Source organism: Mus caroli, unplaced genomic scaffold (genome assembly GCF_978045245.1).
Source record: "Mus caroli unplaced genomic scaffold, Mus_caroli_1 scaffold_7, whole genome shotgun sequence".
NCBI lineage: Eukaryota > Metazoa > Chordata > Mammalia > Rodentia > Muridae > Mus > Mus caroli.
The window spans coordinates 56,769,871-56,793,427 of NW_028227262.1; the positions used below are offsets into that span (position 1 = coordinate 56,769,871).

The 23,557-nt window shown below is 50.3% G+C and overlaps 1 protein-coding gene across 1 annotated transcript in view; it reads right to left on the reverse strand.

Annotated features, from left to right (window-relative positions):
* Positions 1-23,557, reverse strand: part of Fgd5 (FYVE, RhoGEF and PH domain containing 5) — a 97,668-nt gene that overhangs the window by 69,149 nt on the left and 4,962 nt on the right. Inside the window, exon 2 of the mRNA XM_085840282.1 lies at positions 17,758-20,422. Coding sequence (XP_085696408.1) covers positions 17,758-20,422 — 2,665 coding nt within the window. The remainder of the gene's footprint in view (positions 1-17,757; positions 20,423-23,557) is intronic.

The following is a 23,557-nucleotide window of genomic DNA, read 5'->3' on the forward strand; positions in this document are numbered from 1 at the left end:
ATAAGGTTCTGAGGCAATGTCCCACTGTGTAGCTCAGACTGACCTTGAACTCACTCTGTGACCAGACAGGACTTGTGAAGCCCATCTCAGCTTCCCCTAGTAACCACCAGCTCCAGCCCAAGCATACTTTTTGTTGTTGTTGTTTGTTTGTTTGTTTGTTTGGAGACAGGGTTTCTCTATGTAGCCCTGGCTGTCCTGGAACTCACTTTGTAGACCAGGCTGGCCTCGAACTCAGAAATCTGCCTGTCTCTGCCTCCCAAGTGCTGGGATTAAAGGCATGTGCCACCACCGCCCAGCCCAAGCATACTTTTAAATGTGTACAGATATGCTGGAGAACTTTAATGGAGGTGTTTTAGGGCAGTGTAAGCCTGGGTAGATAACCATGGGTAGTTACTCAGCATCCATGCAGTCGCTAAAAAGAACAGAACAGAGCTATGTGGCCTAACAAGAAATGAACTCAACAGTGACAGAGTCAGCTCCAGAAAGAGCATCTAATATGCCTCCATCAGTGTCTAGAAAAAATAAGAGGGCTCAGTGGTTAAGAGTATTGACTGCTCTTCCAGAGGTCTTGAGTTCAATTCCTAACAACCACACAGTGGCTCACATTAACACCATATTGTGGTGTAACGGGATCTGATTCCCTTTTCTGGTGTGCATGAAGACAGAGCACTCATATATATATATATAATAAAAAATGAAAATTTAAAAAAGAATAAAAGGGGTGGAGGATATATACACCTAAGAGGTACAGTGTGTGTGCATGTGCACGTGTATGTGTTGTGAACTCCAAGGTATGCATATGGACATATGGAAGTCAGAGGACAGCCCTTGGAAGTCCATTTTCTCCCACTACCTTGTGGGATCTGGGATTAAACTTGGGGCACCAGGATTACACACAAGTGCCTCTATCCACTGGGCAACCTTGCCCGCCCACACATGACCTATTATGAAGCATTTAAAATGTCTTCTGCACCAAACGGGCTGGACTGTCTCAACAGTACTTGGGGAAACCTGGCCATTGAGACCATGGCCTTGGGCTATGCCCACTCCTCCATGTCTTGGCCTGATAATCAGATTGTCACAGGACCTATCCTAGTGGCCAGCTGTCTCCCAGCACCCAGAGATGACGTCTCAGGGCTCAGGCTACAACCACTAACAGCAAGCAATACTGGGCCCCCAGAGACCCTCTCCTCCACGACAGTTCCATCTGATCCTCATGGTGAGGCCTCAAGGTCCACAGTCACAAGGTTACTTCCTACCAAGACTCAGTGAACGCCACTGGATGCCAGCTAGAAAGTAACACAGATTATCCCTGAGGTCTGTACTTCGCAGTCCAGCGCTGAGCAGGAAGGAAGGTGCTGGAAAGCCAGGCCCTCCTTGGTGCAGACACAAATCCTCTTCAAATCAAGCATCCAACTCCCTCCTGCCTGAGTTCTTCCTTCTGTGTAACAATGAAGTTAGGGCCATCTGACACAAAACACCCTGCTTATACTGTCTCAGGACGGGATAGCCTGTAAGCTTACAGTGTTGCTTATAGCTAACACCGGCTATAGAGGTGAAGCAGGGCTGGGTGCATGGAAGACTGTTAGGCCTACTGTGTTCCTCACAGTTGGGGTTGGGGAGGATCTCTGAGAGGACTCCCTGATGACATCCTGGGACCATCTGGCTACACTGTGTCTTCAGTCTTCTCTTTGTCTGGGCGGGGACATCTGTGACTGGCTTTAGGAGACAGGATTAGACCCAGCACCTCACCAGCACCTGTTCTCAGTGATTTAAATAACAGGATTCAGATGCGCTTTAATGCAGGGAGACCAGCACAAGGAGAGACCTTTTGGACTGTTATAGTTTACACTGTGGCTGGGTGTCTTTGGCCTCAGCAGTATGGCAGTATAGGCTCCTCTGGGACCCATAGAGTTGGATAGGCCAGACCAACCATACAGGTGTTTAAAACTGAGAATTTATCTGACATGGTGACTCACATCTGTAATTCCCAGCCCCCATGCCCAGATAAAGGCACCTACTCAAGTTACCCTTTCAACAGGGTCACTTAAGACCATTGGGAAACACAGATATTTGCATTGCGATTCATAACAGTAACAAAATTACAGTTATAAAGCAGCAATGAGAATAATATTATGGTTGGGGGTCACCACAACATGAGGAACTCTATTAAAGGGTGGCAGCCTTAGGAAGGTTGAAAGCCACTGCATTAAAGGTATGGTAAGCTGCAGCGCCCGGAAGAAGGTATGGAAGAAGGTATGGCATCCGAGACTCAGCCGAATGCTCTGTTGTGTAAATTGGAAAACAGAACCCAGGAAGTAGGGCCCAGCAAAGAGGCAAGCAGCAGAGAGTTGCAGTGTCTTAATGTAAAACAGGGCAAATTTGGCCTCTCAAAGGGAGACCCAAGGCTCTCAGTCTAAAACTAAACAGTGGCTCATAAATGACACCTTATGAATGATGATAATTGCTCACTTCAAATGCCTTTTAAAAAGTCCTTGCCTTCACTTCAACAGCAGGGGCTGGATTTACATGAAAAGTAGCTGGTCTCAGAGCAAAGAGAAAGGGCAGGACAGGGGCAGGCAGGACCAAGGCTAAGGCCTAGGGAACCTGCCAAATGCAAGGGAAGGCTGGTCCTGAGGCCAGGGCTCCTTCAGTAGCACCCTGCCTCCAGCTATTACCTCTAATTGGCCCACTCAGAGAAGGCTAATACACGCCTGTCACCAAGGCATTGTGGGTTAAATGCAGCTTGACGAGGCAGCCTTGGGGCGCACAGTCCCTCTCCTGGGATAACTGGGAGGCCCGCCAGGCCCCAGGCTCAGAGGACATTGTCTTGCTAGCCCCTTCCACTTTCTACAACTGTTGGGGGTGAAAGGCTCATAGTTAATCAAAGGTGATTTCAATGTAGGCTGAAAAAGGCCAGGGTCAATTTAACCCTTCTGCGCAGCAGGGGCAGGGAGTGCTGAAGGCTGGAGCATAGTTCTGGCAGGTGACATGCTGGGTAAGGCCAGCCTCTCCTCCTCCAGACTGACTATGAGCTGGGGCTCTCTGTCCTCCCTCAGTTCTTCCTTGCATGGGGAAATCTGTCGCTGGGCATTTGTCCTTAGTCCCTGAGACCCTTGTGCACACAGCTCCTAGAATTTGCAAAACTCTCTCACACTTTCTCACCTTACAGATTCTCCAAGTGTCCTGAGCACAGCTCAAACGCTAACAGGAAGACTTTCCTCCATGCCTGGCCACTTTCCCTGCCCAAAGTGCAGGGCAAAAAGAAAAGAGTTGGATCTGTTCTGGCAGGAGGGATAAAGAGCCGCAGCACCTCAGCTTCCTGCCCCTCAGGGCAGAGCCTGCGGTGAAACGCACTGGACTGGAGTCAGACAGATTAGTTACAACCCTAGCCTCTCATCTCAACAGCAGGAGAGCCTGGGAGAGCCAAACTCCTGTTCTAAACCTGTTTTCTCACATGCATCTTGCTTCTAGGGGCTTGGCTCACAGGTTGCTCACCATCCTGGCTGCTCTTCAGGCTACCCTGCTTCTGCCAGCCTTCTCTGCCAAGCGACTCCCTTACCTGCTTTAGCAGAAGGGCCCGGGAGTACCCTTTGGTACTTTGGGCTTCCCACACTTCTCAGGACAGGCAACGTGGCTGATTTTGGCTGAGTGAATGCCAACAGTCCATTCCTGCAGACTGAAGCCACCAGGGAAGAGCTGGTGCTTGGCAGGGGACTGTGGGATGAAAGTGAGACAGATATAGAGTATGTCCCTCCGAGATAACATAGGCCTCTCGCATACAGCCTTCGGGAGACACCAACTGACTTGAAGCTTCTACCATGCACCTCATAGAGTGCCAAGGACACAGAACTAAGACGTCAAAGGTGGGTAGAGCAAAGAGTTTATGAACACCCAGGTGGGTAGGATGGGCACCTAGGTGAGGAGAGAAAAGGGTTCCTCAGGATCCCCGTGAAGTGACAGAATCCCCCTTCCAGATGTCAGACTCCGTGTCTCACCCTGCTGTCTGCCTCCCCTCTGCATTCACAGAACAGCTTGGCTCTCTCCCTGCTCCTGCCTCAGACTCCTTCCTGTGTTCAAGACAGGTCCCAGAGTGTCCCTGTGGTCTCCTCGTCACATCCTTTATCAATGGCTGGGACTTTAAAGAGGACTAGGCTCCTCATCCCCAAAAGGGAGCAGTTGCCTGAATTCTTGATCCCAAGAATCTCCTGACTCACTCTGCAGCTCTGAACTGGCCTTGACCTTTGGCCTGTGGCCAGCAGGGAAGTTTGCCTTTGAACAGAGACCTCCTTGGAAACCAGCTGGAGTGTCTATGAGGGGCTTCCCAAAGGGAGCACGGTCAGAGACTCTCAGCACTGACATCATCCATTTCTTCCATGGCCACCCAGAACAGCTCCAGGTGTGTCTGAGGCCTGATACACCCTTCCCTGGGTCGGAGCTGGGGCTCGCTCTCACTCAGATGCTGGTCTTAGGACGCGTGGCACACAGTGCCTTAGCAGCCCTGAGCTCTCAGTCTAATGATGACACTCTAGGAGCTTCAGGTCCTTCCTGTTGTCCCCTGTGGAGTCTTAAGTAACCCTTCCTACTTCAGTCCCTCTTCATGGGCACAATTGTGTCAAGAGCCAATCACTGCCAGGCCCTGCCCCAAGCCCTTGGCACACACTCTACTTTCCCCACAAAGACTTCCATCATCCCTGTGTTGGGTGAAGAGTTGGAAATTTTCTAGGAGAGCGTCTCACCCGAAGCCTAGTAGAGAAAAATCATACTCCTGGCCCTACTGTGTTCTGTCTGTCCCTGTTGGCTCCTCATCGGAATCCTGAGCAAATACTCATGGAATCAGCCCATCAAATAGGATGGAAATGCTTTGCAGACTGTAAAGTGTATGAGCTGCTTCACTGCAGTTCCAACTCTCTGAGCATCTCGGGATTTCTGATCAGATTTTACAGTCATGAAAGGAAGTCCCTGGGTCACCCTCTGTTCATACACCCCAAGGCTCGGTGCTGTGGATATTTAGTCTGACTATATGTCTCTTCTACCATGGGTGGTCAGAACCTTGCTTTTCTCACCTACGGAATGGGCTCAGAACACTTGGTTTATAGGACTATCAGAAGGCCCAGTGATTGAAATAGATAATAAAACAGGGGCCGTTCCCTCACACATGGCTTACTTTATTTTCATTCATGCTTTAGTTTATTTATTTATTATTGAACAACACACATCACAGCGAATGTGGGGAAGTCAGAGGACAACTGTTGGGAGTTGTTTCTCTCCTTCCACCACACGAGTCCTGGGGATCTAACTCAGGTCACTGGAACGGGTAGAAAGCACCCTCGCCCACCGAGCCAGCTCACTACTGGCCCTCGTTTTCACTCCTGCAGCAGTGGTGAGAGGAGCCTTATATTCCTGGCACTAACATACACACCTGCCTCTACAACTTCTCCCACACAAAATGCAAGATAGAGACACATGAATAGGCCAGACTCTGCAGACCACTGAAGGAGTTACTGATGAGTATAGCATAAAGATGTGCTCCCAGTGTGTAGCCCTTCTTAAAGGAGGAGCACCCTGCTCTTCTGAGATGAGATTGGGTTTTCCAATGGCACTAGTTGGACTCCCAGTTGTCTGGAAAGAACGCCACCCACAGACACCAAAGCAACACCAACAGCAGCTGAAATGCGTTCAAACCACAAAGGACTCCCAAGATAATGTATTACCCCTGTTTTTTCTTTTCTTTTCTTTTCTTTTCTTTTTTTTTTTTTTTTTATACGGATGAAGAGACTGAGGCACAGAAATGTTAAGTAATTGACTCAGGCTCAAGGAGGTCTGAACTCAGCTGGTTGCATGGCCCTAAAGAACACATAGGTGGTCCCACAACCTGCAAGCTTACAGGACCACAGCCCTTCCCAGCTGCTACCCATTCTGCAGGGCTGCTGTTCAGGTGAGCTTGCTGACTGGTGGTGCAGACCTGTAGTCCCAGCTACTCATGAGCTGAGGCAGGAGGACTGAAGGTTCAGGGCCTTCCTGGAGTTCAGAGGAAGTCCAAGGCTCTTCTGTGCAACTTAGATCTTATCTCAAAAACTGAAAGGAAAATAAAAGGTGGGAGAGTGGGGATTCGGGAGGCTCATCAGGGAAAGCAGCTGCTGTATGAGTCTGACCACCTGAGTTCAACCTCAGAACCCGTGGTAGAAGAAGAGAAACTGTCTCCTGACCTCCACACACAAACACCTCGACACACATCTGCACACACACATACACGAACACACACACACATTTCGACACACATCTACACACACACACACAACATACATAGACACATACCTCAACACAATCAACACCTCAACACACATCTACGCACACACTCGCAGAGACACAACACACATACCCACACACACACAGAGATACACACATAGACATACATGCACACCTTGGCGCACATCACACACATGTGCAGAGACACACCACACACACACACACATACACACACACGTACACACAGATACACACATAGACACACATGCACACCTCCACACACATCTACACCTCCACACACACACACACACACAAACACACACACACACACACACACACACACACACACTAATAAGGAATAAAACTTAAATGAAAAAAAGAGAGAACTAGGAATGTAGGTCACCAGTAGAGCTCTTTCCTAGCATGGGCCAGACCCTGGATTCAATCCCTAGTATAGGTAGGTAGGTAGGTAGGTAGATAGGAAGGAAGGAAGGAAGGAAGGAAGGAAGGAAGGAAGGAAGGAAGGAAGGAAGGAAGGAAGACGGGCAGGCGGGCAGGAGATGAAGTGTGAAGGCCCACTAGTCCCTTCTGAGCATACTTTCCATGCTGGCACTTCAGTGAGCCTGTGAAGTGGACAGTGAACGAGAGGGGCCTCCTGTGGCCTCCTCAGCCTCTCCTAGGCTGCAGGACAGGTACTGCTTCCTCCACCCCATCCACCCAGCCAGTGATGGCAGTGACAGTTCTGACTTCCTGACCTGCAGATCCTTCCCCTGAGCTTGATTCCGGACCATGACAGGGAGCTCATCACTTCCCAGGACAGCACCACCGGATATGCCTAATTTGCCACAATAGGACTACGGTCCTTGAGTTGACTCTACTGTAACACAAGATTTTGATTTTTGTAACTTGCTTAATTGGAATCATGGAATTGGATCATGAAAGCAAATCTGACATTTCAAGTTCTTGGGTTCATGCCTTAACCTGGAGAAATTCCCCCTGGGTGCTAGCCAGGGCTCTAGACAACTGTGCATGTGGATAGGCGTTCTGTTTACATGGAGACCAGCCACATCACGACTGAAAACAATCTCTGCCCAAGATGTCATCCACAGGAACAGGGTCAGAGACCCAGGCTCCTCCAAGACCAAGGAAGCTTTGTCATTTTCAGCAGCAGCTGACATGGCGCTTGGGACCCTGGGGCCACCAGCATCCTTCAAAGACCTTGGCTCCTCGGGGAAAGAATGTGTTCTTCCTTGAGAACACAGAGGAGCCATGGTCTTTTGTTCTCTACAGCTAACAGCAGCTTTGCCCCACCTTGCACAAGGCCCATGATTCCTGTCTCACCACAGCAAAGGGGATGGGGAATAGGCTATCCAAGGCTTTTCCCAAGCATGGCCAGGCACTCTGAGGGAGTATCACCTAGCACACAGCCTGTGCCTTTAATCCTGGGACGGTCAGTGTTTCCCTCTCTGTATTTGGATTTTGGGGCCGATGGTGATACTGGGACTTGGACTCAGGGCCTCGCACATGCCAGGAAAGCGCTTACAAGTGAGCCTTAGCTTTGGTCTCAGGCAGGAAAAATTGAGTTCTGTCATTATAAGCTGTCTTATTCCGAACACCGATGACATTCTGAATACGTGCACTCCCCTGCAGCATCTGCAGCTCAAGCGAGTGGATGTCAGTTCCAGTTGGCAAGCTTGCAAAGGGGGTAAACCAGAGAGAGGACAGAACCCAGATCTAGACACATACCCCTTCTGTTTCTCCTTCCATCACTTACTGCCTTACAAATCCTGTTGCTATTCAGAACCTATTCGGTTTCTTCCTCTGCTCTCTTCAACAGGACATTCTGCAAATTGAATGGGTGATACGGAGTGAGCGAGTAGGGTCCTTGCTGCGTAGCTGGAAACTGCAGGGGAACATCCTGGCCCTGCTGCTGATCAACTAGCTGACCTTGGCTGCTTTGCTTAACCATTTCATGCTTCAGTTTCTCGTGTGTTAACACCGACTCCAAACAGTACCTCAGGGCGGAATTCATGACTCGCCACATTGACACAGAGTCATCTATATAGTGCTAGGGTATAACATGAGCTCCCCAAGGCTCCCGTACAGCAGGCACCCTTGGAAAGCACAGGCAGGCGAGCTGCTGCTGGAAGCCCAAGAATGCGCTTGGCATGTGTCATCTACACCTACTCTGGCAGCCCAGAGACGAAGCTAGGACAGGTGGAGCAAGCAGAGCGCAGGTCCCATGGAAGGTAGGGTCAGAGCTGATGTGAGCTCATTCTCTCCCCTTGTCTGGCTGCCTACCACTATTGGGTCATGGGTGACAAACTCCATCAGCCACCCGATGTCCCTGAGTTCCCTACATTGAAGAGTTCAGACTCGGCAGAGCTCCCGGTCACTCTTTTCTAAGCCATGTCTGCATCTGTGGTGGAGAGCCATCAAACCACAGAGGATACAGCAGCTGGCCTTGCTGCCCCGCCTCAATGTCTAGTCATTTGGTCACTTGTCTTTGGAGTCTCCTTTTTCTCTGTGGACAAGGATGATGTTGGCTCTCCCTTGCTCCAAACCTTGCACAGCTCCCTCCTGCTCACAGCAAATGGCTTCCTGTAGACGGTATGAGTCCCACTTCAGCAACATCTCCTTTTCAAGTCTCCTCCCAGTTTTTTCAATGCTCTCCCATCATCCTCTGACAGAGCCGCTGAGCCAACCCTGCCATCTACAAAGGCATTCAGAGCAACTCCCTCCTCACTCTAGTCCAGGCAGAGAAGTAGAGAGACCCGAGAGACCATCTGTCCTAAAACAACAAAGATGGTCCCAAGACTTCAGTCCAGATCACGTTAGATAGAGCAGAGGCCCACTCTGGATGGCAGATACTCTGTGGTAGCTTCAGAATATCTGCCAACCCAACAGAACATACATCCCCGGTAAAATAATCCTGAGAGTCAGTATGAGGAGAACAGCTTTGGATCCTGTGAGCCAGCCTTCTGTTACTATAATAGATAATTGAGAGCACTAACTTTAAAAGACACCGTATTTTTCTGGCTCAGCTTTGGAAGGTCTAGCCTATGCTTCACTGGCCCCTTTGCTGTGGTGAGGCACCAATCACAGGCCTTGTGCAAGATGGAGCAAAGCTGCTATTAGCTGTGGTTAGAGAACAAAAGAGGAGCAAGAGGAAGGGCCTGTGTGCTGGGAGACCGCTCATTGGCCTCACCACTTAAATTTCCATCACTGGGGCTGGGGGTGGGGTGGGGTGGGTGGGCAGGTGGTTCAGTGGTTAAAGCACTCACCACACAAGCCTGACAACCCAAGTTTGGATCCTCAGAACCTGTGTCAAAGCTGGACACAGTAGTGACAACACCTTTAATCCCAGCGTTCCTGCGGGGAAAGGCAGCAGAGAATCCCTACAGGCTCACAGGCCAGCCTGTCTATGCAGCAACAGTAAACAGGGAAGGACCCTGTCTCAGTTAAGGTGGAAGGTGGAGATGGACACCCAAGGCTAGACTTTGATCTCTGTATGTATGCTGTGGCATATGTGAACCTCCCCCCCCCACACAGGCACATACACATACATGGGCATACACACACACTCTCTCTCTCACACACACACACACACATACACACACCACATACACAGAAGCAGACACACACAACACAATACACACAGAAGCAGGCACACCCAATCCATACACATCACACACACACACACTGGTAGGCACACACAACACACACACACAGAGGCAGGCACACACAATACACACACACATAGAGGAGGAACACAACACACCCAGAGGCAGGAACACACACCGCACACACATAGGTAGGAACATAACACACACCGAGGCAAGCACACCACACTTACACACACAGAGACAAGCACACACAACACACACAACATTCACACACACACAGAGGCAGGAACACAACACACACAGAGGCAGGCACCACACACACACACACACACACACACACACACACACACACACACTTGTGTACATATGGTTCACACGGCTTCCCAATGGCAGCAAGCTGAGGACTGAGCCCTGACTGCATAGGAGACACCACAAATCTAAAGGACAGAAGAGCCTCAAGCCCTATGTGTTATGTTCCTGCCTATGTGTGTGTGGTGTGTGTTCCTGCCTGTGTGTGTGCTGTGTTCATGCCTCTGCAGAAATGTCTTGCCCAGGTAAAACCCCAGGCCCCCATCTTCCCAGCCTCACTTACCCTGTTGCTTCTCACATTCTGGTCCAGCTAGCCTCTCTCCTTCTCAGCCTCAGGAGCAAAGGTCTCCATTTCTGCTGTTCCCTCCACCTGGCATGCTCCTTCCTGGAGGACAGCTGACCATTGCCCAGTTCCTCTCAAACATCACCTCCTCAGAGAAGCCCTCCCTGACTTCCTCCCTGGCAGCAGCTACTTTCTATCTAGCATGCAGCTCTCCTCTCTTTCTCTATTATGATTTTGCTGGCCTATGGCATGCATGTTTCTAGCCTGACTCTTCTGAGAACAGTCACAGCCAGGTGAAACCCCTGTCTGTCTCCCCACTCTGCCTAGAAGCTCAGACAATGGCAGCAACAGCAAGATACTGACCAACTATAGGAGCCACCAGCGGCTTTTCTCTTTGGATAGGTCTTGGACAGCTATCAGTGGCTCATCCCATGGAGCAGGTAGGGACAAAGGAGGACCTCAGAAATGCAGACTAGAACAAAGCCCCTCTCCTCCTCTGGGGCTCAGCTGGTCACGGCAACCATTCTCCACATTCTACCGAAGGACTCCTACCACGAAATTGTCTGCTATTAGACAGAATGGTTGCTGCTCTTCCCACAGGGAAGCCTTGACTTTATGAAGCGAAAATCACGTCGTGATTAACAATCAGGGTTTCATTACATTAAAGAAAAAAAAAAAAAGAATGGTTGGGGTGGGGAGGGGATTAATATCACGCTAGCGATGTTCTAATAAGCACGTTCCTGACACAATTTTCTTATTAGGGTCGTTCCCTGTAAATTTTTATTGCATTTAATTAAAAATTATTGCTAAAAGAAACAGCTGCAGATGGTCTTATTTTAAGTCAGAAAATTAAAAACTGAATATTCTCATCAGTCAATTTCAACAAGCCGCACGGCCGCGTGCTCGCACGTGCTGGTCTTGAGATCCTGATGATCTGTATGGCAGTTACAGGTCCCTCCGACGGAATTTAATGAAAGTGCCGCATGAGTTCATTTGTCAAAAGCATAATGATGGTGGAAGACTGCTGAGGTAGACCATGCTAGGAGATGCGGAGGCCTGCCACACTGCTCTCGGTACCCTGGGGCCATCAGCAGGAGACTGAGCTTACCCTTGCTTAGGCTACAAACACCTCTGTTTACAGGGACACTGGGAAGAGCAGAGGCTGCAGCCCTGGTTGTGAATGAAAGAGATGGAAGTAGCCTGAATCCTATAGCACAAGGATGCTGGGACAGAGCCGGAGGAGCCTCCCTGGATGCTGTGCTGGACTTCTTGGTCAGCCTGCCTGCAGACTCACCTCTTCCTACCTCACGGTTATAGTTCATCTCACTCATTTAACTCTCAGGTTAAAGATTTAAGCTCTTATGTTTCCTATCTCTGTCTTTTATGGGAAACAAACACAAGCCTTATTTCTTTGGGACTGGACAGACTTTCAAAGACTCACAAGAGAAGAGAAAGACCAATGCAGGGACCATCTACGGGGTTCCAGCGTTGACAGCTGCTGAAGAAGGATGGGCTGTATATGCTCTGGAGACAGAGTCCTACTCCCATCTCTCCCTCAGCAAACCGAGCTTTATCTTCATCATCTAGTGACAGAACCACAGTAACAGCCCGGCCAGTCTAACATGCCTGCCCTATCTCTTTCTTCCAGGTCCCACCTGTCAGCAAAGTGCCAACATCCTGCACGAAACCTGCTATGGCTTTCCTTTGCTCAGAAGTGCTCAGGGTCATACAGCTTGTCTAGGAGGTGTCCTCAGCTGTTCCACATACCCCCTACCCCACCTCACAGCCACATACTTGGTCCTCCAGACTCATGGCTGGGCAGGCTTTTCCCCTAGATCCCCCACATTCTTTACCATCCTGTTCCTTAACCAAGAGCCACCTGGTGGCTCCCCAGGTATAGACTGCTCTTTGGGGAGTGGAGACACTGTGACCTTCCTGGCTCCCCAACCTCACCCCCATAGCCTCTATTTGTCCCTCTGCCAGATAGTTCACAGACACTGAGGGCAGACTTTGCCCCACAACCTGGACAGAGCTGAAGGGACAAGGGTCCCACAGGTGCTTGTAAAAGGGTGACCCCACTACTCAGACATGTGCTTTCTCTGGTGTTCCTGTAGGAACAGGAATCCCTACAGGAACATCAGAGAAAGCACACGTCTGAGTTTGATCTTTACACCTTTCACCCAGCCCCCTCGATGCATTTTCCACGTCTACTTCTGAGGTGAGTGTTTTCCAGAGCAGAGGCCTAGAGGCTGCTTCTGAGCGCAAACGGGATGCGTCTTCGTTGTTCTTGCCCTTTCTCTGTCCAATACGTGGAAATCTCACTGTTCTGTGCTGTGCTTCAAGTTCCTCCTTTTCCCTCGCCCACCCCCTCTTGCATGCTACTTAGCATAGGATCTAGTGCAGAACTACCTGCTTCTCACACGGGCACCATTAGCCAGTCAAGGCAACCCCTCCCTGATGGTCCCAACCCTCCTCATGCACACGGAGCACAGCAAGGTTCTGCCTGCCACCAGAGCGTGACTGGAGCTCTCTGTGACCAAGGGAAGCAGAGTGACTTGAGCCTTATTCCTCAGAACTCCCGTGACTTTCTTTGCAGACACAAGTACATAGATTCTGCTCCTAAAATTCCCCTGATGAGCATGACAATCCCCTGAAGGTGGCAGACCCCAAAACTAGAGCTCCTGGCTGTCCCTCAGGCATAGGCAGTCACCAGAGGCCAAAGAGAAGCAAGGAAAGATGTCTGGGCACACCATTAACACATGGCTGGCAGCTATAGATAAGTTGCCAGAGGCACTAAAAGCCCACGGGCCATCAGATAGGAAAGCATGCCCCTCTTCTATATCCTCTGGGATCTTCTAGACTATCAGCAAGGCTAGCACTGGGGATGGGGCCTGAGCACCCTTTCTTCTTCAGGGAGCACCTCAGCAGATGTCAGGTTAGCAATACCACAGAGTGGGACCTCTTCACTATGGAAAATAAACAGCAGTACAAACAGAAGCAGCCCAGAATGGAGTGTCAGGCAGGCCTGGGTTCCAATCCTGGTTTGGTCACTTACTCTCCATGTGACAAAGAACATTCAGCCTTAGCTCAGCAAGCCTCAGTCTTCTCATCAGAAAATGGGGCCCCAGGGATTCCTATCTAGTTACATGCTAGGAATTTATCCCAGTTCTGGCTGGTAACATGGTAGCATAGTAATACGATAGCATGGTAACAATGTAACAGGCACTGGCTCCAGTGTGGTCATGGAATCTAGACCATTGGTCATGGCATTGGTGTCAGAGGCAGGGCTGCACAGGGCTCTAGATTAGTATTGCCCACTTGTTACCTGCAGCTCAGGGCCTTCCAGGGGGCACTAAAGCAGAGGATAACAATACACTCCAAAGTTCCCCAATCTAAGACCTTGCAATGGAGACATGGCATACATAGGCAGAAAGAGTATGTGTGTGTGTGTGTGTGTGTGTGTGTGTGTGTGTGTGTGAGAGAGAGAGAGAGAGAGAGAGAGAGAGAGAGAGACCCTGTTTCTCCCTCCAGATGTAGCATCTCTGGAATCGAGTTCAAATCCTACATCCATAAACTTCGACCTTCATTCACGCCACTTAACAGCAGATATTTGCTGATCGCTTGACTGTGACAGACTCAAGGTTATGAGCCTGGCTGACAAGCAGCAGGAGAGCCACACAATACCAGGATGGTGTGGCTGAGAAGTCTACACATGTAGCAGCAGCTGCCAGGTATCTGTGTGACTAGGTCAGTATCCCCAGAGCAGTGTGTGACAGACTGACAGAGGGATAAGAGACAGCCAACACTGCAGGAAGGGTGTGGCAGGACCTAGGGGGTGGACACAAGGACACTCACTGTCAAGTGTGGAGCTTTTTAGTAACTTAGAATTTTTCGCAGTAAACCTTGAGGACAAGGGATACAGAGGAACAACCTGTGCTGAGGCAGGAGGCTGAAGGAAGCAGACTCACCAACACATAAGAGGCAGGCTGAAATGGGGCATACAGGACAAGGTATCACGCTTGCATGTTGGGTCAGATCGGCTTTCTGTTAGCATGGGAAGTACCCGGGAACTGTAATGCTCAGATAGGTCAATTAACAAAACACGGTTCTTTCCTCTCCACGCTCAAAAGTTCCCTGTCACCAAAGAAGCCCAGCTTAGCTCCTAGCCTGTGAACCACAGGTCCTTGCAGAGAAAGTCCCCAAACAGAGACTCCTGACTGCTGAGGCTACACAGCATCCTGCTGGAAAGAGAGTCTGTTCAGAAAAAAAAAAAGTCAAATTCAGAGATGGCAAAGCCTGTTACAAACTCCCACTTATACTTTGTGACCTGAAGGGGGCTCCTATGATGTCCCTGCTCACAACACTGTCCCTCTGCTTGACAGCAACTTGCAAAGAGGACAGACAGTTCCCCATCACCCCTGGTCCAGGCCATGCCCAGGCTTCAGATCCAAACCCATGTTCCAAGTAGCCAGCTCAGTCCTGTGTCTTGGAGGAAAATACTTTCAGTGGAAAGCAGTCATGGTTCTAGATGACAAGTCTGACCACCTCTGAGCACCCTGAAGCCTCTGACCATTCTGACCATGGTAAGCAGAGTCGGGGGGTGGGGGACAAGGGTGAGCCTCTACCTGATTCAGAAACCAGGCCTGGGAAGTAACAATCTCAAGATAGACTGCTCCTAAGCTAATTTAGTTTCCTTTTACCTAATTTTTATAAGTACTTTCTACTTACAGTCGTGGGTACATTCATTCCAACCTCCACAGTAACACCGTTTCCTTCATCCCTTTTTGAGGTAAAGATAAGCTGACTTGAACAAGAACTCCCTCCCACCCCCATAGATAGAGGCAAATGGGGCCCTCAGCCATTTCCTAAACACGATGCCCATTCTGGGACCTTCATCAGGATGTGTCCCCAGAGGCTCAGTCCAGCCTGCTCTCAGAGTTCTCAACAATTGCCTTGGCTTCTCCTCCACCTGCCTCATCTGCTCCCCAACCCCAGGCACCCAGCTGCCTCTCTGTTCCATACGCCCTCCGCCTTACTCAGAACGCCCACTCAGGCGAAGCCCCATACCACCCTGGGCCTCTCACCTGCCCAGGCCTGCTGTGCCCGGGGCAGGGATTTTCTCCTCCGTTTTCATCCTCCCAGCAGGAAATGAAGACAGCTCAGCTCTCTGCCTGGCTGGCACTGAGAATCACCCAGTCAGGTCCCTGGTGGAACAGCGTCAGTCAGAGGGGCCGAGGGCTCAAGACCCCTCAGGCCAGTTCCTGAAACCTCAGACATAGGCTAACAAGGAAAGCACTGAGCCCAGTACCTGGTACACATTGAACCGTCAAGACCCAGTACCATTAGCATTCTTTTTGGATATTTTATTTCCTGTTGTGGACCTTTCCTTTTGTATCCGGGAAGGGGAAAGTACAGAAGGCTATAGCCTTTGCATATATAGCCAAGCGCCTGTGTACTGCACAACCCCATTGGGCACAGTATACACACTGAGAGGGGAAGGCCCTACCTGTGGGGTTGTAGGGTACAGCCTGTACAACCCACCCTGGCGCCCCTTAGCACGACCCACTGCAAATTCTTATGTTAGGAGTTAGGAAGTCTGAGTCGCAGAAGGGGTTTCTCCTAAACCTGTGAGTCCCTGGGTGACTCCCTTTTCCTCTCTGCCCCTCAGTTTTCCCTTCCACTGCGGGACACAATGACATCTGAAATGTCCCTTCAACAATAAAACTGTGGTTCCGCAGAAGTGTGTTTTAATCTTCAAAAGGCTGTCACCCCAAAGATGAAACCAGCCAACTTATCTGCCTTGAGTGATAAGGTGGTGTGAACTGGGTAGGTAGAAAGGAGAAATGAGGGATATAGCCTCGGTTACACAGAAAATCTTCGGAGCGGGAGGTGAGGGCAAACACCTTTGATCTTAGGAGACAGAGGCAGGCAGATCTCTGAGCTCAAAGCCTAGCTGATCAGCCTACTGAGTAGTTCCAAGTCAACCAGGGCTTCACAGAGAAACGATGACTTGGGGAAACAAAGCAAACCAACGCTTCCTATTATTCTGCAGTCCGAGAACCCGGGAGGGAATTTTGGGAAGTGATGGATTCCCAGCCGCTAGGGAACGGCAAAAACTAGCAAGCCGGGCAACCACACGTTACACCTGAAGATGCTGTGTTTCAAACGTGGTCTTGTTTTCACCAGTGCTACGAGGTTGAAACAGTGCAGGATCTAATTGGGACCATGTGACAATTATTAATTAAATAAACCAGTCAGCTCCAGTCTCTAGCCTTCTCAATGTCCAAGTTAAATTCAGCCCCTCTCCAAGGCTGGTGTCTACTTTCACTCTGGTAAACAAACCAAAATAGGATGTAGTCCAACCTTGGCCAGGGTGTAGGGAGAAGATGGAACCCAGGTAGGAACCACATGGCATACTCCAGGACATGAAGCTGGCACACCTTACCAGTCTTCTCCAGGCCACGGGCAGCCATGGTCTCTTTCTAGCTCCCTTGCAGCTCACTGGACACTCTTGGCGGTGTCACCAGGCAGCAGACAAGGCGGTTTAGTCCCCCACACAAGAAGGAACTCTGGGGCTCCTCCATTAAACTGCAACCTTGGGCTCTCCGATGAGAGCCCCAGCGAGGTGCAAGCAGACAGGCTGCTGTGTCCTATCTAGGCTGCATCTACAGTACATAGGGAACAGCCAGTCCAGGTAAGCTAAGCGAGGGGCTTTCAGCCAGAGGGAAGGGAAGCAGAAAACCCCACTATTGTTCAATATCCACAGTGTTCTGCTCCCACCTTCAGAGTGATCCAGTTTTTAAAAATCAACTTAAATACACCTCCTCAAGACTTCTATTCAGAAATTCAGCTCGAGGCATCATGAGCTCTTTGGACAGTTTAAATAAATTGTCTTTTCTAGTTCTATGTGTACACAATAAGAAGGCATCAATCAATTAGGGTATTTTTCTGATGGTGAAAGATATTTCCTTTGGCTAGATTCCAGAACGTTCTTGTTTAGTTGCTTTGTGTGTGTGTGTGTGTGTGTGTGTATGTATGTATGTGTGTGACAGCAATCTCCCTTAGACGTGCATGAGAACTGTCCCATTTATACTGTAGTCTCACACAGACAAGCTACTCTGGTCTTCCTAAACATGAGCCCCACTTCCCAGGTGAAGTGACAGTGGTTCGGGGAGGTAGAGCCACTCAGCCCAAATCACACAGCTAGAAAGAAACAGAGCCGCACGTCCATTCCACCCCCCACACCTCACAAAGGCCCACACTGTGAGAAAGGACCCGCCACTCACGTACCTCTCAGCTTCCTGCTCTGAACTCTGCTGCTTGCTCTCAAAGGCATTGAAGCTGCTCATGTCCACGTAGCCGTCATTTTCATTTGCGGTGGACAGGGCTCGGCTCTGTTCTTCGAACAGCTTTGTGAAAGTGCCAGTCCTCACTGGCCTGCAAGGGGGGATCTGGATATTCTCATAGTCCGAGTTCATGGCTGGAATGTTCTCATAGTCCGAAGTGTCGGCATTGGGGAATGAGATGGACCGTGGCTTAGTGAGGGGCAGAGGCAGAAAGGGCGGCCGGGAGCGGTCTTCGAAAGACTCCACTCTGGACACCGTTCTGCTGAAGGGGACGCCTTTCCTCTTGCTGTCCCTGTAGAAGATGAGGGCGGCCGGGGAATCAGAGGCCCGGAGCTTTCCGGTGCGACACTTGAGCTGGGGCGAGTTGCTGAGGCTTCTTCGGTCAAGTTCCAGGACCCTGGCTGGACCATGGTAGCTGGACTCAGAGGAAGACCTGGAAGATGACAGGTTCATATCCACGTGCACCTTGCTCTCTGTCTTCTTCCTGAACGTCAGCTCCAGGAAGCGTTTGAAGGAGGACTTCTTCTTCTTAGAGGCTTTTTCCAGGGTGTCTCCGTCTATCAGGAGTGAGGGCGAGCTTTTAGTGATGGGTTTCTTCGTGATGCAGGCCAAGTCGAAAGGGGGTGGGATGTCAACCACAGAGGATGGTGTGGAGGTGCCACTGGAAGGCAGGTGGCTGCGCTGTGAGAAGCTACCGGAGGAGCCGATGGCGCCCGGCAGAGAGAGGTTGTCCTCTTTCCTCCTCACACGGTGGCTGTCCAGCCCGGCTCCCTCTGGCTCCCGGAACATGGACAGGGGACTCTCCCGGCCTTCTACAGAGAAGGACCTTGGGTAGAGAGTAAATGCTCTGGGCTTAGCCGGCAAGGCCCGAACAGACTCGGGAGGCTTTCCCTCTGGCAATATACCTATCTTCCTCACTTCATCACCGGTATCTCTGATGCCCATGCCTGATGAACAGGTTTCTGGTCCCGTTTCTTCTAGAACAGTTTCTGGAACATGACCAGCCACCTTTCCAGAGTGAGGCCGGGCCCTTGTGGCAATATTCTTCCTATCCACTGGGACCTGCCCTCCCTCAGAGTCCCCTTCCTCCCATGTACTGTACCCACTCAGAGTGCCTGATGCAGCCTGGGCGTCTGACTGCGCTCCCTCTCCAGGGCTCAGCAAGCCAACTCCCATCACGTATGGACTGGCGAGTGCATCATCCACCGGCCCCTCATTCTCTGGCACGACCACCACATCAGGGACCACCGGGGAGTCCTCTCCAGATCTATCTGGCAGGGAATCATGCTGGTTAAGTGGAGGGCCAACACCAGGAACCTCCTCTACACAGATCTCGCACACTGGCTCGTGCCCATTGGCTGACTCGTCAAGGGAATAGGTGTTATTGCAGAAGGAAGTACTCTCGGTTGGGAAAATCTCGTAGGGATTCTCTGTGAGTGTAGGTGAAAAATCCTCCTCCACACTGTCGCTCTCAAAGGGAATGATCTGGCAGCTCTCCTCAGCAGGGTCCTCCTGCACATGGTCTCCCTCCTCTCCGAGGTCCTCTCCCACCTGCATGGTGGCTGCTACGGTGTCTCTATTGTAGGCTTCCTCATCACAATTGGGTGGTTCCTCCTGGTCTATCTGATCCTCACCTTCTGCAGCATCTGCAGAGTCCTCCTCAAAGACCTCAGGGTTGTCCGTTGCTGCCTCTTGCTCCTGGACATCTGGGGACACCTCATTCTCAGGGGATCCCATGCTGGCATCCTCTGTGTCCTGACCAGTGTCCTGATTGGGTTTCCCAGGTTCTGTGTTGTTACAGATGTCTTCACGATCCTCTTCTGCATCCCCAGGAGTCTCAGGAGGGCCTGGCTCCCAACAGGGAACTTCAGGGGACTGAGAGCGGACATGTGTGAGAATGACCTCATTGGGGAAGGGCTCCTCTGCATCCCAGGGTGCCCTGTCATCACTGTTGTACTCGTGCTCCTTCACCTCTTCCTCTTCTCCCTCCTCTTCACTCATGGGATGCTCCTCCATACCTGGGCCCTGATCACAGTCCTCCTCACCTTCCTCACTGTCTCTGCTTGGTGCCCCTTCATCTGGGGCTGTTGGGGTCCCATCCGTCTCTGGATCGTGATCACAGTCTTCATCTTCCAGAGTGTGGACCATGCCTTCCTCACTGTCTCTACTTGGTGCCTCTTCACCTGGAGCTTCCAGGTCCCCCTCAGTTCCTGTCTGCTCTGTACCATGCTCCTGGACTTCCCCCTCAAACCCCAGCTCCTCGGTAGCCCCATCCACGGGAGTATCTTCTTTCTGTGGAGCCCTGGGGACCATGATATACTGCTCATCAGGCTCCAACTCCAAGCAATTCAGGGTGGAGTGGTGTCCATCGTACAGGCCCCGGTCCTCGCAGAGCAGCCTCCCATTGCTGCATTTGCCGAGGCTGTTGTTCAGGTACTCACTGGGACCAGTCAGTCTGGGCTTAGGAGCGATGGGGGGCTTGGGGCCCCTGGACATTGAATTGGGACTGGGGAAGCTGTCAGGCCTCTGTGAAGGGGGAAACTTGGCTGCCGGTGAGTAAGGGTTGGTAGTAACCTTTGGCTTGGGAGCAAGTGGTGGCTTTGGTGAATCTGCAGCGCAAAAACAGAGACAAGGAGAAGAAAAACAATTAACTTATGCTCAAAATTGTTCACACAGCCTGGTGAAGGAAGGATGGAGGAGAGTCCCCACTCTGTGACTTGTCTTGGACCTTCATGCCCTTTCCCACATCCTTGAAATCCTTTAGCAGAGATGTGGATGTAGTCTCATTGCTAGAATATTTGCCTCCCGCGCAGGAAACCCTAAATTTGATCCCCAGCCCCCATAAACCTAGTATTCCAGGTCTGGAGAGGTAGAAGCAAGGGAATCAAAAATTCAAGGTCAAGGTCATCCTCAGCAACATAGTGAGTTCAAGGCCAGCCTGGGCCACATGGAATCCTATCTGAAACACAGAAAGTCTTTGACCTAATAGTAACAGTTCATTCTGTGAATGGGGGAACAGAACTTCCTCCAGTCCAGCTAACAGCGATCAACTCAACAAAATCCTGTGTACCTTGAACAATGTGCCAAGATCTTTTCATTCATTCACTAGAAACTACTGATTGAATGATCTCTGTGTGTCCTGCCACCATGAGAAAAAGATGAACTTGACGGTCAGGCTCCCAGGGTCCTCACAGAGCTGGTGTTCATCAGCACCCTAACCAAGCCAGCCAGGCCAACACTACAGATGAGACGCTTTCACGGGGCCCAGAGGAAAATCCATTGGGAAGTTAGAACAATGGGGGCGGGGAGAGAGAGAGAGAGAGAGAGAGAGAGAGAGAGAGAGAGAGAGAGCTGCAGCTATGGGATGCTATGGTTGAATAGCCATCACTTCATCTGTTCACAACTGACACAACAAGGACACACAACGCTGTATGTCCTTTGACTGAGGAAGTCTGCATATTTCTGGAGTATCCAGCCAGCACCCCCAAATGTCATGGAAGAAAGGAAATGGCATATACTAATATGGGTAGCTACAAAAGACTGTGACCCTCAGGGATGCAGAGGCACACAGACTGGCAGGTAAGGGGATGTGCAGTGAGCACACGCGTCAGGAGTTAGCCAGGAAGTACTGCCATGACTGGGAGGCTTCTGGGAGAAGGTGAACCCCTGAGAAGAATAGCGTGGGACATGTTAAGACAAGAAGCAGACCAATGGCACAGTCTCCAAGGTCCAAGTCCCATGTCTCTCCTGAGCAGCCAGCAGGGCCTGGTCACATCTCTATCCATACTCCAGCAAAGTGAACTTCTCAGACATGTAACTCTATGCTGACACCTTCCCTTCAGACAGGCCTCATCTTCAGTCTATCTTTGCTGAGGTCTGAGTGTGATAGCAGCTCCAGATGCCAGCCTGGTCCTGACCCAGGAGAAGATGTAACAGAGGACTGGGTGCTCTAACACATCAAGTCTCTTCCTTAGCATTTGAGCCCACTGGTATGTTTTAGCAGTTACTACCAGCAGCTCTCATCAAGGGCCACACCTATTACTACTTGTGTCATTTACAAAGTCTTACTATGTAGTTTAGGTTGGCCTCAAACCCATGTTTCTCCTGCCCCAGTCTCCCGAGGCTGTAAACACAGGTGTATGACACCATGCCAGCTCCTTGCACATGTTTAACCTTCTCACTGTCATATTGTAAAAGAAATGTCAGGTGTGGGATCCATCCTAAAAATCCCACCTACTCAAGAACCTGAGGCAGAAAGATTGTTTGAGTTCAACAGTTCAGCATTCAGCTTGGGTAAGTCAGAGAAACCTCATCTAAAATAAAACAAAACAGAAATAGGTGAAAGTCACTTTAACAATCTTCTTTACAATAATAATAAAATACAATAACAATCTTGGTGGCACACACCTTTTACTCCTAGTGCTCAAAGGTAGACAGATCTCTGTTAGCTCAAAGCCAGCCTGGTCTGTACAGAGAATTCCAGGCCCATGAGGTTACACAGTGAAACCCTGCCTCAAAAACAAATAAACAGCAACAACAAAAAAAAACACAATATATTTTTCTGGACTCAGTATATCCAAATACCACAGGGCATGGATATGCCTGTAATCCCAGAATTTGAGAGGCACAGGCAGAAGGTCTTGGGGGGAGATGATCCAGCCCAGCTGCAGGCCAAGTTAGAGGTTCTAAGCACAGTTGAGCTAGCATGGTTGGGAGGTTAGGTGTGTGACATGCACTCTTTTTCTTTTCTTTTCTTTTCTTTTCTTTTCTTTTGGTTTTTCGAGGCAGGGTTTCTCTGTGTAGCCCTGGCTGTCCTGAAACTTACTCTGTAAACCAGGCTGGCCTCGAATTCAGAAATCTGCCTGCCTCTGCCTCCCAAGTGCTGGGATTAAGGGTGTGCGCCACCACTCGCGGCTGTGACATGCACTCTTGGCAGGGTATTTCTGACTTACGATGGCTTTATGGGAATGTAACTCCATTATAGATTAAGGAGCAGCTCAGCCATTTTGAATGGGCTAGCTGCCTTTCCTTTCACAAGAAGACTTTGAAATGGAACAGAGTATCTCCATTCACAGCTGCATGCCTGGGGCTCAGTACAGACTTGGATACTCTGTGGTCCTCTCCCATGGGCACCACCATGCCAGTGTGTGACACCGAAGTCAGTATCCCAATCCACAAACACCAGGGCACTATCATGCAAAGGGCAAAGTTGCACATTCAAGACGGCACAGATTCTCTGAGGCTCCTGAGTGTGTGATAGGAGTCTGCTCACCAGTGCAGGCTGTTATGACAGAATGAAGGAGGAGGCTAAAGACCATAAAGAGAGGAAGAAGACACCACTATCACCAAAGTTTAACTCTACCCTAGGTCATCCACATCAACCCTCAAGCCTGCCCAGATGTCCGAACTACCAGAGTTAGCAAGCCCACATGATTCCTGGTTTAGAAAAAATATTCACCAACTTACTAAACTTGCATGTGCGCGCACACACACACACACAATTGGAGTTTAACAAGATAAGCTCCGGCCACTGGTCATTGTAGGTAACAGTGAGCTGAGTTAGGTTCAAACCCTGACTTGGCCACTTAGGAGCTGTAGACCTGAGCCTCAGTTTTACCATCTGTAAAATGGGGACAACCATATAGCTTCCTTTAGGGATGCTGTGAAGACAGAAAGACATACATAGAAGTGCCTCCTGTCTGGCATTTGCATGAGAGGGACTGCTCACACAGGAGTACCTGTTG